Source organism: Urtica dioica, chromosome 11 (genome assembly GCF_054948205.1).
Source record: "Urtica dioica subsp. dioica isolate 48M chromosome 11, U.dioica_male_clone48M_v1_H2, whole genome shotgun sequence".
NCBI lineage: Eukaryota > Viridiplantae > Streptophyta > Magnoliopsida > Rosales > Urticaceae > Urtica > Urtica dioica.
Window position 1 is genome coordinate 22,290,586 of NC_142766.1, and position 16,557 is coordinate 22,307,142.

The 16,557-nt window shown below is 41.7% G+C and overlaps 3 protein-coding genes across 3 annotated transcripts; all 3 read left to right on the forward strand.

Moving 5' to 3' along the window:
- The first annotated feature begins 1,079 nt into the window (after nucleotides 1-1,079).
- Nucleotides 1,080-4,471, forward strand: LOC149382468 (subtilisin-like protease SBT3). The gene is made up of 3 exons (XM_089630450.1): nucleotides 1,080-1,820; nucleotides 2,168-2,894; nucleotides 3,304-4,471. The coding sequence occupies exons 1-3, from the start codon at nucleotides 1,228-1,230 to the stop codon at nucleotides 4,315-4,317; spliced, it is 2,334 nt and encodes a 777-aa protein (XP_089486576.1). The 5' UTR covers nucleotides 1,080-1,227; the 3' UTR covers nucleotides 4,318-4,471.
- Nucleotides 4,472-6,738: 2,267 nt separating this feature from the next.
- On the forward strand, nucleotides 6,739-11,867 carry LOC149382469 (subtilisin-like protease SBT3). Its single transcript, XM_089629851.1, has 3 exons — nucleotides 6,739-7,487; nucleotides 8,571-9,297; nucleotides 10,641-11,867. Exons 1-3 carry the CDS (start codon nucleotides 6,895-6,897, stop codon nucleotides 11,652-11,654), a joined length of 2,334 nt encoding a protein of 777 aa, XP_089485977.1. The 5' UTR covers nucleotides 6,739-6,894; the 3' UTR covers nucleotides 11,655-11,867.
- A 133-nt stretch (nucleotides 11,868-12,000) lies between these two features.
- LOC149382470 (subtilisin-like protease SBT3) lies at nucleotides 12,001-15,068 on the forward strand. The gene is made up of 2 exons (XM_089629850.1): nucleotides 12,001-13,432; nucleotides 13,834-15,068. Exons 1-2 carry the CDS (start codon nucleotides 12,119-12,121, stop codon nucleotides 14,857-14,859), a joined length of 2,340 nt encoding a protein of 779 aa, XP_089485976.1. The 5' UTR covers nucleotides 12,001-12,118; the 3' UTR covers nucleotides 14,860-15,068.
- The last annotated feature ends 1,489 nt before the right edge of the window (nucleotides 15,069-16,557 follow it).

Sequence of the window (16,557 nt, forward strand, 5' to 3'; positions counted from 1 at the left end):
AGTCACATTTTGGCCTATAACTTCTTTTTTATTGATTAAAGTAATCATCGAACATCGATATTATGGAATATTAAACAAAAATCTAAAATAAATTTTAAAAAACAATTTAGATTAATTACAAAAAAAATTAAAATAGTACAAAACCAATAAATTGGACCACCCTAAAAGAAGGCAAAGTTGGCCTTTAAAAAAAAAAAAAAAAAAAAGAAGGCAAAGTTATACGGTTTAGTCCAGTGTGTGTCCCACCTTATCTCGTCTCAAACGAATCTAGTCTCCACGGCGGCTGGTGACTAATATTTTTTTGTTTCTTTAGTAATAGCAATAGGGAAAATATCACATTTATACCCTGTATTTTAGTGAAATGTCGAGTTTAACCCTCGGTTTTCAAAAATGTCGAGTTCATACCATCTGTTTAACTAAAATGACGAAATTATACCCTGAAATGAATAACAGCGTCACAAATCTCCCTTTCATTGATATTAACTCTTATATAAGAAAAACCAAATCAAATCTAAATCAGTGCCCTAACTTCCAAATTCTCAATTTTGAAATAAAAATAGCCTTAAATTGAAATTAAATAATAAAACTCATACCTCCTAAGAAATGACTTCATTCCGTGTTCGAATTGTAACTCTAAATTCTGGATTCTCTGTTCGAATATGCGATTTTGATGACTATCAACTATCGATGTTTACCCATTTGCCTCTTTCTGTGTTCTTCACGATTAAGATACTGTTGTTTATTTTTTAGTTTTTAAATAAATTACATATATGGCGCGAATGAATAAAAATAATTGGTGTTTATATATACATATTATAGTCAACGTCAATGAAAAGTCAATAAAAAGAATATTCGTGACACTGTTGTCTATTTCAAGGTATAATTTCGTCATTTTAGTTAAACATGGGGTATAATTTCGTCATTTTAGTTAAACAAAGGGTATGAACTCGACATTTTTGAAAACCGAGGGTTAAACTCGACATTTCACTAAAACACAGGGTATAAATGTGTTATTTTCCCATAGCAATAATGATAAAGTCCCTAAAAAAAAAGCAATAATGATAAAGACAAACTTCTCAACGTATTTTTATTTCAACCAATATATTATTTAGAAAATGAGGTGGCATTCAAATAGATCTAACATCTAAGAAGAAGAAAACTGAAATCACTTGAGACTTCAAAGTTCAAACACAACCCCATACCCAATTCAAGCTTTGAAACAAGAAAATGAAAGCAAACCATTTTCAATCCATAATGGGTTCAATATTGCTATGCCTTTTTTTGGCAATTCAGCTACAAACAACGGTATGTACGAAAACGAGATCAACTTACATAATCCACACCGACAAGTCTGATATGCCTGAGCCGTTCACCAGCCACCAACACTGGCACTCTTCCATTCTCGACTCCCTCGTTGACCAAAAGTCAACGACCGATCAACCCGGAGCCTCACCGCCGTCCATCATCTACTCATACGGCACCGTTTTCCACGGCTTCAGCGCAAGCCTGACCGAGGCCGAGCTGGAGAGCATCAAGAAATCCCGAGGCTTCCTCTCCGCTTCCCGGGACAGGACCGGGCAGCTCGAGACGACCCGGACCCCGGAGTTCCTCGGCCTCAGACCCACCGCCGGGATCTGGAACGCCACGAACTCCGGCGAAGACGCCATCATCGGCGTCGTCGACACCGGAGTGTGGCCGGAGCACGAGAGCTTCAGCGACCGAGAGATGCCGCCGAACATCCCGGCGAGGTGGAAGGGAATATGCCAGCCGGGACAGGACTTCAACGCTTCCACTTGCAACCGCAAGCTCATCGGAGCAAGGTACTCTTAATTATTAATTGGGAAAATTACAAAACTAACACTTTTTAAGTGTATATTTCAAAAATAGCTTTATTCTTTAAAAAATAACTGCTTTCAAAAGATAACAATTTTTTTTTTCCAAATGAAATTGTAAAGAGGAAATAAATTAAATAGAGTCCAAATAATGATAAACATGTTTTTTTTAATTATAAACATAAAAAAGTAACTATTTTCAGCTTATAAAAAAGCAATTTTCGTAATAAAAAGTTAAAAACTTTAAAGAGGCTATTTTTTCTAATTTTTTTAGATAAAGTATTAAAAGTAGGTATTAGAAGCAATTTCCACTTATCAATCCCTTGTTGCAACAGGTATTTCAACAAGGGATTGATCGCCGACGGTGGACCCGATATCAAGATCGACATGAACTCCGCGAGGGACACCAACGGCCACGGAACGCACACGGCGGCGACGGCGGCCGGGTCTCCGGCCTCCGGCGCGTCGTACTTCGGGTACGCGGCGGGGACGGCGCGTGGAATGGCGCCGCGGGCCAGGCTGGCGGTGTACAAGGTGATGTGGAGTGGGAACGGGATGTTCGAGTCGGACGTTCTGGCGGCGTTCGACAAGGCGGTGGAGGACGGCGTTGACGTGCTGTCGGTGTCCCTCAGCTTCCGCCAGGTGTCGCTGCACGAGGACCCGCTGGCGATAGCGGCGTTTGGGGCGGCGGAGAGAGGGGTGGTGGTGTCGCTGGCGGCGGGGAACGGGGATCGGGACTCGAGGCGGCTGAGGAACGGCGCGCCGTGGGCGGTGACGGTGGCGGCGGGGTCGGTGGACCGGAGCGTGGGAGGGACGGTGAGGCTCGGCAACGGGAAGATCGTGAGAGGGTGGAGCTTGTTTCCGGCGGGGGCGATTGTGGAAAACGTGAAAGTGGTCTATAACAGAACGGTGTCGTTTTGCAATTCTACGGAGTTGATAACTGGAGCAGGGGATTCCCAAGGCGATACTCGTTTCATAGTCGTCTGCGACACAACTCTGCCTGAGCTGAAAGATCAATTTTCCATTCTTAGCTCCCAAATGAGAAACGTCTTGGAGGCACAGGTTCTTTTCTTTTACTCTTACGTAGAAAGTTACTCACAGCATGAGCTGTTCTATTAAATTATTTTTTGTTATTTGTTTTAATAAAATGAGAAAAAAATAGTATTTTTTTTCAACGTTATTCCTCTCTCTTTTTTCATTTGTATATAACCATATATTTTTAGAGTTCTATATTCTTATTCTTGTCACATGTGATTTTGAAGTGCATACATGTTAAAATAAATAAGTTAAATAGAAGTTTTTTTACACACTAAAAAAGATAATTTTGTCACATTTTTATTAAAGTTCTTGTACATAAGTGCCACTAAGAGCCAATGCAACTGCACTTACGGTGGATAAACCGGCCGAAATTGTTACTCAGTTTTATATAATAAAATAAAATAAAATAAAAAAAAAACTAAAATTGTGGCAGGTGATGGGAGCAATATTTATCTCAGACGACGCGCTGGTACTCGAACAAGAAAAATTCGCGTTCCCCGGTATGGTGATCAACCCAAAAGACGGACCTACGGTGATAAAATACGCACAGAGCACCGAATCTCCGGTCGCCACCATGAAATTCCAACAGACTTTCTTGGGGACGAAGCCAGCCCCGGCAGTTGCCACGTACACCTTGGAAGGCTTCGCGCGGGACAACCCTTACCTCATCAAGCCCGACGTCATGGCTCCGGGCACGTGGATCCTCGCCGCCTGGGTCCCCGGCGTCGAGACCGCCATGCTCGGGAGAAACGTGGCGATCTCGAGCAACTACAATATCCTCTTCGGAACCTCCATGGCCTGCCCTCACATCGCCGGAGTCGCGGCGATGCTGAAATCGGCTCACCCTGATTGGAGCCCCGCGGCGGTGAAGTCCGCCATTATGACCACCGCGAACCCGCTCGACAACACTGGGAAGCCCATCATCGACAACTTGCTCGACCGCCCAGCTTCGCCTCTGGCAATGGGGTCCGGCCACGTGGACCCCAACAGGGCCGTCGATCCCGGCTTGGTCTACGACGCGGCCCCGCAGGACTACGTGGACTTCATGTGCGCTCTCAACTTCACCGCCGACCAAATCGCGGCCGTCACGAGGTCGAAAGCCAATAATTGTTCGAGGGCTTCTCTGGATCTGAACTACCCGTCTTTCGTGGCGGCGTGCGAGACCGCGGACAAGTCTGGGGTCGTGAAGTTCAATAGGGTCGTGACCAACGTTGGGGACGGACCCGCCACGTACGGTGTCAAGGTGAAAACTCCGGCGAGTTCGACGGTGAGGGTTTCGCCGCCGAAACTGGTGTTTAAGAAGAAGAATGAGAAGCTGAGCTATAGCGTGGGAATTAGATGTGCTCCGAAGAATGAAAACAGCACGTGGACGTTTGGCGAGCTTGTGTGGGTAGAGGCCAATGGAAAGCGCAGAGTGAGAAGTCCAATTATGGTGACACCTGAGTAGTGTACGCTTTGACTCTATACTAGTTTGTCAGCACACACCTTCATGTGCGTCATTTGAATGTCTACTCTTTGTATCTTTCTTTTTTTCGGATTGTAAATAATATGATGTACGTTATAACTTATATGTTTCTGCTTTAAGCATTTAAATCCCTGCACCTACGTCTAGATATAAGAAAACACCAACAGAACCCTTAATTTAAAGAGGATTTTATACTGATCAGCTCGTATAGACTACAGCTGAAGATTGTAAGAAAACAGAGTGTGATAAAAGAAGCAATATGAGTTGCAGGATATTGTACCAGCCAAGGTATAAAGAGATTTTTTAGCAGGTTGCTATTTGTCAAGGTCTGCAATCACAAAAAAGTTTAAGAAAACAAATTAATAGAAGCAACAATACAAATTATTAGGGACACAGTCAAGGCTTTGTTCTTTGAGCAAGCAAACATTAAGCTTAATAAAATTGCAATTCTGACCTCTGTTTCCCCTGCTTTTTTCTTGGCTCTCTCTATGAATGAATTCATCACAAGCTCCATGGTTTGATCTTTAGGTTAGTGGTTTTCTGTCAATTTCTGTTTTCTTTTTCTAGGGTTCAGGTTACTTTGTATGCGAAACGGAGGAACGAGAGCGAACGAAAGAGAAATTGAGATCCAATTCATAAACTTTGGGCTGTTAAGTATTTTAATTGAGAAATTTCGCAAAATAATGAGAATGAAAGTTTTGTTTTCGTCAATGGAGTCTCACCGCAATAAAATCATTTTACCGAGAGTGACTTCGACGCCAGCGACAATTCGAGTACCAAATCGTTCGAGAGAGAGGAGAAAAAGGCCTTGTTTTGTTTGGTAGGAAAGATTAAAAGGGGAACTGATGGCTTCTTTTACGAGGAAAAAAAATGGAAAGGAAAGAAAAATATAATTTTTTAGATATATTCCGTAGAAGAATAATACATAAATGAATTGTTTAAAGATGATATAGTCATATTTACAGTTTCACATTGTTATATAATTAATGTTTCGTAAATTTTAAATAAATAATCATGTCTATGTATATATATGTGTAAATTGACATAAATACTCCAGCTTTTTATTTCAATGAAATAACAAATGAGGAATGTCACATCATCTTTATGGCTATTTAGTTAAGATTTACGAAACGTTGGCTATATAGGAATCTCAAACGTTTTAATTGACTAGTTAACTAATTATTAGGTAAATAGTCACATTTATAATTTGACATTGCTAAATAATCAACGTTTCGTAAATCTTAGATAAATAGTCACTTTCACATATTTACAGACGTAAATTTAAGTAAATAATACTTCCATTTATCAGGTAAATCATCTTTATAACTATTTATCTAAGATTTACGAAATGTGTGCTATATAACAATTTGAAACGTTATAATTGACCATTTACTTATTTTATATTCTAACACTTTAAACTTCAAAGTTACCTTTCATTTCTCAATAGTTTTCATAAATAAATTAAATTGATGCTTATAGTAAATTAAACTTACAAAATTTCGTCAACATCGGTCTCAGCCTAACTTCTTTTTTCCGAGTTCCATCTTTGCAATTGATGTTAAATTAAATTAATAATCATAATAAATTACATTAGCTTGATTTAATCAATGATCAAATACAAAAAAAAAAAAAATCAATATAGTACGTGCATAACTTCGTTGGAGATGTATTTTTATTAACCTTAGCTATGATAGTCAATTGGATTTGGTCAAGGTTAGAATTTTTATTTATTTATTTATGTGCAGGAATATTTGCGGAATCTTGACGCGCTTGTGTGTATATTACTATATTTTAGTTTGACTATTTTTCGAACTATTTTCTTTGTTATTTAATAAAATGAATTAACTTCCACACACAAACAGGGCATATCCGCATATATTCTTTCGCAGCCAAAGGCGATCACTCCTTTTTTTTTCATTCATATTCATGAAGCTTTATGACCAAAAGCTACCGCACTAGATTTATTGGCTGTCAAATACAATGATTTAGCATAAAGCATTGAATTAATTACCACACACATTAAATAATTTACGAATACTCACCGACAAAACCAATCCAGTGTCCCTAACATTTAGGCCATAATTTACTTAAAATTTGTGGATTATATTTAGGCCAGTAATATTCTGGCCTATAACTTCTTTTTATTGATTAAAGTAATCATCGAGCATCTATATTATGTAATATTAAAAAAAAATCTAAAATAAATTTTAAAAAACAATTTAGATTAATTACAAAAAAATTAAAATAATACAAAACCAATAAATTGGACCACCCTAAAAGAAGGCAAAGTTATCCGGTTTAGTCCAGTGTGTGTCCCACCTTATCTCGTGAATCTAGTTTCCACGGCGGCTGGTGACTAATAGTTTTTTGTTTCTTTAGTAATAGCAATAATGATAAAGACAAACTTCTTCACGTATTTTTCTTTCAACCAATATATTATTTAGATAATGCGGTCGCATTCAAATAGATCTAACATCTGAGAAGAAGAAAACTGAAATCACTTAAGACTTCAAAGTTCAAACACAACCCCATGCCCAATTCAAGCTTTGAAACAAGAAAATGAAAGCAAACCATTTTCAATCCATAATGGGTTCAATATTGCTATGCCTTTTTTTGGCAATTCAGCTACAAACTACGGTATGTACGAAAACGAGATCAACTTACATAATCCACACCGACAAGTCTGATATGCCTGAGCCGTTCACCAGCCACCAACACTGGCACTCTTCCATTCTCGACTCCCTCGTTGACCAAAAGTCAACGACCGATCAACCTGGAGGCTCACCGCCGTCCATCATCTACTCATACGGCACCGTTTTCCACGGCTTCAGCGCGAGCCTGACCGAGGCCGAGCTACAGAGCATCAAGAAATCCCGAGGCTTCCTCTCCGCTTCCCGGGACAGGACCGGGCAGCTCGAGACGACCCGGACCCCGGAGTTCCTCGGCCTCAGACCCACCGCCGGGATCTGGAACGCCACGAACTCCGGCGAAGACGCCATCATCGGCGTCGTCGACACCGGAGTGTGGCCGGAGCACGAGAGCTTCAGCGACCGAGAGATGCCGCCGAACATCCCGGCGAGGTGGAAGGGAATATGCCAGCCGGGACAGGACTTCAACGCTTCCACTTGCAACCGCAAGCTCATCGGAGCAAGGTACTCTTAGTTATTAATTGGGAAAATTACAAAACTAACACTTTTTAAGTGTAATATTTCAAAAATAGCTGTTATTTATAAATTTTTTTAAAAATAACTGCTTTCAAAAGATAACAAATTTTTTTTTTCCAAATGAAATTGTAAAGAGGAAATAAATTAAAGAAAAAATGGCGGCATAAAGACCCAATATTTTCGGGTTCTCCCACTTAAGTACTTAATGTTTAAAAGTGGCGGCTAAAGTTCCCAACTTCACTAAACTCTCCCTCCTTTGCAACTCAGGTCGTTAAAATGGATGTCAAATACACGTGGCTAAATCATCCATGGTAGGAAATTCCATTCCAATTTTGAACTTGAAATTTGAATTACTTGAGCGCGGATTGTACTCAAGTGCACTCTTGTCACGCTATTCTTCATCATCACCACAGAGACTTTCTAGGTCACTTCCATCGCCTCCGACACCATCAGAGTCTTCATCCCCAACGCCAGGTAACTCAACGCAAGCTTGATTCACGCTGGACCACCATTGTTGTGGAGTCGTTATTTCTTCATCTTCTCCGTCATCGGCATACTCGTCTTCGCGAAGGTCAACATCTTCGGCTTGGTCAGCCATCTCCGTCGCGTTCCGTCACGTTTTGGGTTTTGGTTCGAATTTGGGATTTGAATTTGGTCGATATATTTGGGGTTTATTTCTTCTATTATACTGTAATAGATCTTGGCCGTCCATTTTAATTGACATCCATTTTAACGACCTGAGTTGCAACGGAGGGAGAGTTTAGTGAAGTTGAGAACTTTAATCGCCACTTTTAAACATTTGGTACTTAAGTGAGAGAACCTTTAAACATTGGGTCTTTACGTCGCCATTTTTTCATGAAATAGAGTCCAAATAATAATAAACATGTTTTTTTTTTTTTTTTTTTTAATTATAAACATAAAAAAGTAACTATTTTGAGCTTATAAAAAATCAATTTTCGTAATAAAAAGTTAAAAACTTTAAAGAGGCTATTTTTTATATTTTTTTTAGATTTAAGTATTAAAAGTAGGTATTAGAAGCAATTTCCACTCATCAAGCCCTTGTAGCAACAGGTACTTCAACAAGGGATTGATCGCCGACGGTGGACCCGATATCAAGATCGACATGAACTCCGCGAGGGACACCGACGGCCACGGAACGCACACGGCGGCTACGGCGGCCGGGTCTCCGGCCCCCGGCGCGTCGTACTTCGGGTACGCGGCGGGGACGGCGCGTGGAATGGCGCCGCGGGCCAGGCTGGCGGTGTACAAGGTGATGTGGAGTGGGAACGGGATGTTCGAGTCGGACGTTCTGGCGGCGTTCGACAAGGCGGTGGAGGACGGCGTTGACGTGCTGTCCGTGTCCCTCAGCTTCAGCCAGGTGTCGCTGCACGAGGACCCGCTGGCGATAGCGGCGTTCGGGGCGGCGGAGAGAGGGGTGGTGGTGTCGCTGTCGGCCGGGAACGGGAATCGGGACTCGAGGCGGCTGAGGAACGGCGCGCCGTGGGCGGTGACGGTTGCGGCGGGGTCGGTGGATCGGAGCGTGGGAGGGACGGTGAGGCTCGGCAACGGGAAGATCGTGAGAGGGTGGAGCTTGTTTCCGGCGGGGGCGATTGTGGAAAACGTGAAAGTGGTCTATAACAGAACGGTGTCGTTTTGCAATTCTACGGAGCTGATAACTGGAGCAGGGGATTTCCAAGGCGATACTCGTTTCATAGTCGTCTGCGACGCGACTCTGCCTGATCTGAAAGATCAATTTTCCATTCTTAGCACCCAAATGGGAAGCGTCTTGGATGCACAGGTTCGTTTCTTTTACTCTTACGTGGAAAGTTACTCACCGCATGAGCTGCTTTAGACTTTTATATTCTTACTCTATTTTTGTCCCAAACATAATATATGTATACATATTTTTTTTTTTTTTTTTTTTGAGGAAACATATTTCAGTTATGAAGTGTATACATGTTCAAATAAATAAATTAAATAGAAGTATTTTTTAAAACACAAAAAAAAAAAAATGGTCAAGCGGCTATATAGCCAAATAGAACTTAAGCTTTTGTAAAATAGTAAGATTAATTTAGGCTGGATTAAATTTAATCCCAACGAACTATAAAGACAGAATGTAAGTTTTATGAAGGCTGGATTAAAATTAATCGAGACATGATTAAAAGTCGTACTGCTCTCAATTGGCTATTTTGCTATACCTAATGAAACTATGACTATTTTGCAAATGTCATAGTTTGAATTGGCTATTTCATACCATTTTTCCAAAAAAAAATTTTTTTTTACACATTTTTATCAAATCTCTTGTACATCAGTGCCACTAATATAAAAATACACTTAGGTGAAATTGTTAGGAAAAATAACACATTTATACCCTGTGTTTTAGTGAAATGTCGAGTTTAACCCTCGGTTTTCAAAAATGTCGAATTCATACCCTCTGTTTAACTAAAATGACGAAATTATACCATCTGTTTAACTAAAATGACAAAATTATACCCTGAAATGAATAACAGCGTCACAAATCTCCCTTTCATTGATATTAACTCTTATATAAGAAAAACCAAATCAAATCTAAATCAGACCCTAACTTTAAAATTCTCAATTTTGAAATAAAAATAGCCTTAAATTGAAATTAAATAATAAAACTCATACCTCCTAATAAATGACTTCATTCCGTGTTCGAATTGTAACTCTAAATCCTGGATTATCTGTTCGAATATGCGATTTTGATGACTATCAACTATTGATGTTTATCCTTTTGTCTCTTTCTGTGTTCTTCACGATTAAGAGACTGTTGTTTATTTTTTAGTTTTTAAATAAATTACATATATGACGCGAATGAATAAAGATAATTGGTGTTTATATATAAATATTATAGTCAACGTCAATGAAAAGTCAATAAAAAGAATATTCGTGACACTGTTGTCTATTTCAGGGTATAATTTCGTCATTTTAGTTAAACAAAGTGTATAATTTCGTCATTTTAGTTAAACAGAGGGTATGAACTCGACATTTTTGAAAACCGAGGGTTAAACTCGACATTTAACTAAAACACAGGATATAAATGTGTTATTTTCCCAAATTGTTACTCAGTCCCTAAACTACTTATATATAAAAATAAAAATAAAACTAAAATGATGGCAGGTGGTGGGAGCAATATTTATCTCCGACGACGCGCTGGTACTCGAATCCCAGAAATTCGCATTTCCTGGAATGGTGATCAACCCAAAAGACGGACCTACGGTAATAAAATACGCGCAGAGCACCGAATCCCCGGTCGCCACCATGAAATTCCAACAGACTTTCTTGGGGACGAAGCCAGCCCCGGCAGTTGCCACGTACACCTTGGAAGGCTTCGCGCGGGACAACCCTTACCTCATCAAGCCCGACATTATGGCTCCGGGCACGTGGATCCTCGCCGCCTGGGTCCCCGGCGTCGAGACCGCCATGCTCGGGAGAAACGTGGCGATCTCGAGCAACTACAATCTGCTCCACGGAACCTCCATGGCCTGCCCTCATATCGCCGGAGTCGCGGCGATGCTTAAATCGTCTCACCCTGATTGGAGCCCCGCGGCAGTGAAGTCCGCCATTATGACCACCGCGAACCCGCTCGACAATACAGGGAAGCCCATCATCGACAACTTGCTCGACAGCCCAGCTTCGCCTCTGGCAATGGGGTCCGGCCACGTGGACCCCAACAGGGCCGTCGATCCCGGCTTGGTCTACGACGCGGCCCCGCAGGACTACGTGGACTTCATGTGCGCTCTCAACTTCACCGCCGACCAAATCGCGGCCGTCACGAGGACGAAAGCCAACAATTGTTCGAGGGCTTCTCTGGATCTGAACTACCCGTCTTTCGTGGCGGCGTGCGAGACCGCGGACAAGTCTGGGGTCGTGAAGTTCAATAGGGTCGTGACCAACGTTGGGGACGGACCCGCCACGTACAGTGTCAAGGTGAAAACTCTGGCGAGTTCGACGGTGAGGGTTTCGCCGCCGAAACTGGTGTTTAAGAAGAAGAATGAGAAGCTGAGCTATAGCGTGGGAATTAGATGTGCTCCGAAGAATGAAAACAGCACGTGGACGTTTGGCGAGCTTGTGTGGGTAGAGGCCAATGGAAAGCGCAGAGTGAGAAGTCCAATTATGGTGACACCCGAGTAATGCTCTTTTTACTCTGTATAAATGGTTTTACAAATATGAATAAGTGTGTGCTCATGATTTGAGTTGTGTTGTTGTATATGGAATTCTTTAATTCAGGCATTAGTAGTCTGTGGAATTCCAAATTACGTATGTTTTATTAGTAAGCACAAATATGCCTGAATAAGCGACAGTTGGTATTGTACATGTTTGACAATTCTGATCCTTATCCTTCTCCGTTTTCTTTGTCGGCCAAGTCCACACTAAATATCCTCGATCGGCCGGATGATACGAAAACGAACACCACACAACAAGAAGGCAGCTATGCAATCATCAATAACTTGAGATATTTATTTTTCTCATAAAATACCTACCCATCACAGACGCATTTATTTCGATGACCCAGCTAGTGACCTTACACTCATTATATAGTCAAGATAGAATACAAATCAATTTAGATATCTCAACTTTGAAAAAAAAACAAGACGATGAAAGCACTCGCTGATATTGGAAGCCCTCTTCTCCTCTCTGTTAGTACTACAATGCTGTGGCTTTTGTTAGCCATCCATGCTATTATGATCTCTGTCGCAGAAGCAGAAACAAGGTCAAGTTACATCGTCCATATGGACAAGTCTCACATGCCCGAGCCCTTCACCAGCCACCACCACTGGCACTCCTCCGTCCTCGACTCCCTCGTTGACCAAAAGTCAACTCACTCTCTTCCTTCCATCATCTACTCTTACGATACCGTCATGCACGGCTTCAGCGCCAGACTAACCCCAGGCGAGCTTAAGCAACTCGAAAACTCCCCGGGATTTGTTTCTGCATATCGCGACAGACCCGCCGAGCTTCACACCACTCGCACCCCCGAATTCCTCGGCCTCAGCACCACCGCCGGAATATGGCCTGCGTCAGACTTCGGTGAAAACGTCATCATCGGCGTTGTCGACACCGGAGTGTGGCCGGAGAGCGAGAGCTTCAAGGACGACGGGATGTCAGCGAACATCCCGAAGAAATGGAAGGGGAAATGCCAGGAGGGGCAGGAGTTCAACACCTCGATGTGCAACCGCAAGCTCATCGGAGCGCAGTACTTCAACAAAGGCGTCGCCGCAGAGAATCCCGGCGTCACATTCCAGATGAACTCCGCCAGAGACGAGGGCGGTCACGGCACGCACACGGCATCGACCGCTGCGGGCTCCGCCGTCAGGGGAGCGAATTACTTCGGGTACGCAACGGGGACCGCCGTGGGGATCGCCCCGCGGGCCCGGCTGGCGGTCTACAAGGTGGTGTGGCTCGAGGGGAGTTCGGCGGCGGACTATCTGGCGGCGATAGATAAGGCGGTGGAGGACGGGGTTGACGTGCTGTCGATCTCCCTCAACTTCCAGCGGAATCTGCCGTACGAGGATCCGGTGGCGATAGCGGCGTTCGGGGCCGTGGAAAAGGGCGTGGTAGTGTCGCTGTCGGCGGGGAATAGGGGACCCAGCGTTGGGACGGTGCGAAACGCGAGCCCGTGGGCGGTGACGGTTGGGGCGGGGACGGTGGACCGGTCGTTCGGAGGGACGGTGACGCTGGGGAACGGGGAGAGCATCAGGGGATGGAGCTTGTTCCCGGCGGCGGCGATAGTGCAGAACGTGGATCTGCTGTACAACAGAACCCTGGCCGTGTGCAATTCGACGGCGATGTTGTCGGAGGCAGGGACGCATTTCGGCAAACGTATCATCGTGTGCGACTCCACTTTGCCTGAGCTACAAGACAGCGTTTTGGTCACCAGCTTTCAGATACATCATATCATCGAGGCACAGGTGCTTTATCGTAGCTTTTTTTTTTATTTTCTTTACTTTTAGCCAGAGATGTAAATTAAGGGGGCTAATGTACAAAAAATAATTTAAAGGGGACTAATTTGTAAGGTAAAACAAAAAGTATAAAATTTAAAAAATTGGGCAAAAATATATATAAAGTATAAACAAGATTAAGGGGGGCCTCCCTAGGCCCAGCCTACCTCCGTCACTTGACTCCTATCCATGTTTTCAAATGGGAAAAATTGAATTTCTATATTCACCAAGACACACTTCACTTAACCTTCTAAATCTTAAAATAGTTCGTTATATAGTATGTAACTTAAATGAAATATATATATAATAGTTCAAAGCGCACACGTTTTTCACTTATTTTCCTTACATATTATCCAAATTCATACACACAGGTGACCGGAGCTATATTTATCTCATCTGAGATTGATCTAATTGAATCAGGACGCTTTGCGTGTCCCGGTGTGTTGATTAGCCCCAAAGATAAACGAGCGCTAATCAGATACGCTCAACGCACAGAACATCCAAAAGCTTCCATAAAATTCCAACAGACTTTCGCGGGGACGAAGCCATCTCCTGCGGTGGCTTCGTTCAGCTCGAGAGGCCCATCGCGAGTCAATCCATTCATCATAAAGCCCGACATCTTGGCCCCGGGGACTCGGATTCTCGCCGCCACCGTTCCGACCGTAATCTCAGCACTGATCGGAACAAACATCGAGCTTCCGAGTCACTACGACTTGAAATCTGGAACCTCCATGTCTTGTCCTCATGTCTCCGGGGTGGCGGCGATGATAAAATCCGTACACCCGAAATGGAGCCCCGCGGTGGTCAAGTCAGCCATGATGACCACCGCGAATCCGCTGGACAACACGGGAAAGCCCATCACAGACAATGGAGACGAATCTCGGCCCGCCTCGGCCGTTGCAATGGGGTCGGGTCATATAGACCCGAACCGAGCGCTTGACCCGGGTTTGGTGTACGACATTAGGCCGCAAGAGTACGTCAACTTCTTGTGCGCCATGAACTATACGGACGAGCAGATCAAGACCATCACTCGATCGAAAGCCAATGATTGTTCGAAGGCGTCGTTGGATCTGAATTACCCGTCTTTTTTCGTGTTGTGTGTGAACGCGGACGCCTCTGGAGCTGTGAAGCTTAGAAGGGTTGTGACGAATGTGGCCAATGGTCCGGCCACTTACAGGGTCTCGGTGAAGACTCCGAAAAATACGACAGTTACAGTGTTCCCACAGAAGCTTGTGTTTGGAAAGAAGGACGATAAGCAAAACTACACTGTTTCAGTTCGGTGTAAGACGAGCGATATTTATATGTTCGGCGAACTAGTATGGATTGAAGAAAATGGAAAGCACAGAGTGCGAAGTCCAATCGCAGTGTCGCCTTTTCCAATAGACCTTGATCAGTAGGTCTTTCATATGGTCAGAATATGCAAATACGTATGCATAACCTTTTAAGTGTAATATGTAATGAATATGCCAGTCAAATAGTTCGAGAATATATAACCTTTTAAGTGTCTTTAAATAGAAGTTGGAGGTTTCATGCTTCAACATTTTGTTTTGTATTTCTGCTGCACTATTGTGGCTCTCTGTTCTCTGTTGCAAAAATTACGTAAGTACACTAGGTTTAAGTAATAAAGTGTTTTGCAAGTCACGGATGTTGCCATTTTTTTAAAGCTTATTTTTCGCTGCATAAAGCTTCACCAAAGAGACCTTGAACCGCAAACAAAAAAACACACAAATTTCAGATAAGTCAATTTCTTTTAATTTGAACCACTTTATTTGTTCCAAGCTTAAAATAGCATGTATTAGCAGTGCAAAGAAAATATAGAAGATGGTAATCTGAATGTCGCTGTTGGTAATTTGAAAATAGCTCATAAGGACATTTGTTCCAAGCTCGTGGTGGATGGGTTGGAGTTTTTTTTCTTCTTGAGTTGGAATATCTCGATTTGAAAAAATAAAAAAGATGATAATCTGAATGTAACCGTCAAAAAGTGACTTTCAGATTACAGTACCGTGTTAATGTATTTTTTTTCTTTTTAATTTACATTAAAAAAAAAACTACTTATTTACAAGAAAATTTGAGAAACCAAGGTTGATGTTACCTCATATTTGAAAACCAAACTTTGAACATTTTAGGAAATCCAATATAATAACCGCCAAAATCGACTTAAATTTGATTTCTTTGGAGAATTCAATTTAATCTTCAAAACATCAATGGCTTGTAATCACATCTCAAGCGTTACGGACTTGATAAAATCCTTGTACCGGGATTGGAGCCCCGATGCGGTCAAGTCTGCCATGATGACCACTACAAACCCGCTCGACAACATAGGAAAACCCATCATCAATTTTGGCTAATGCTCTACTGATATTAGATATATCTCGAGACAAGAAAAAAGAACAAAATACGAGAAAATCATAGATGTTGCGAAAGAAATAGCTCAATTAATAAGACAAAAAAGTGAATTAGAATAAATTTGTATTTTAAAAAGGACCTAAAAAAAAAATCAAACCAAAACCTTTAAATATATAAAATTAAATATTTTTATAATAAAAAATGTATATTTTTTAATCAAAAGAACTTAATTTTTAATTTAAAATCAATTATATCAACAATAGACTTTAACTTGAGTAAATATTTATATACAAAATTAAATGATGGACAAAATTTAAATTTTTAAAAGTAATCTTTTTTGGGCAGTGTAGCAAAATAACCAAAATGAAACTATGAAATTTGTTTTTAGTCTACGTTTCACAATTTTTAGGAAAATAGCCAACATGTTTATGTGGCAATAATTAAGGTCTGATTTGTTTTTTTATTTTTAATATTAAAGGATGGATACGGGTATGACTTAAAGGTCTATACATCATTGAACCCAAGCTAGACTACTCTTCCGAAAATGGCTGTGCTGAATGACCACAGAGGTCCGACCAAATTGTCACCTCTACAAACAAGCAAGTAAATAAATAATGCTAAAAAAAAAAATAAGGCTCAAACTTAAAGTAGAAAAGTAGCTCAATAATGCAAAAATTTGTAGTATTTCGAGGTATTATTTTTTCAAATCACTGATAAAAAAGTAGAAAATTAGACAAATAATGCCAAAA

Coding starts and splice junctions, on each gene's coding strand:
- LOC149382469 (XM_089629851.1), top strand. CDS start 6,895: ATGAAAGCAAACCATTTTCAATCCATAATGGGTTCAATATTGCTATGC. Junction 7,488..8,570: donor CGCAAGCTCATCGGAGCAAG/GTACTCTTAGTT, acceptor TTGTAGCAACAG/GTACTTCAACAAGGGATTGA. Junction 9,298..10,640: donor GAAGCGTCTTGGATGCACAG/GTTCGTTTCTTT, acceptor AAATGATGGCAG/GTGGTGGGAGCAATATTTAT.
- LOC149382468 (XM_089630450.1), top strand. CDS start 1,228: ATGAAAGCAAACCATTTTCAATCCATAATGGGTTCAATATTGCTATGC. Junction 1,821..2,167: donor CGCAAGCTCATCGGAGCAAG/GTACTCTTAATT, acceptor TTGTTGCAACAG/GTATTTCAACAAGGGATTGA. Junction 2,895..3,303: donor GAAACGTCTTGGAGGCACAG/GTTCTTTTCTTT, acceptor AAATTGTGGCAG/GTGATGGGAGCAATATTTAT.
- LOC149382470 (XM_089629850.1), top strand. CDS start 12,119: ATGAAAGCACTCGCTGATATTGGAAGCCCTCTTCTCCTCTCTGTTAGT. Junction 13,433..13,833: donor ATCATATCATCGAGGCACAG/GTGCTTTATCGT, acceptor TCATACACACAG/GTGACCGGAGCTATATTTAT.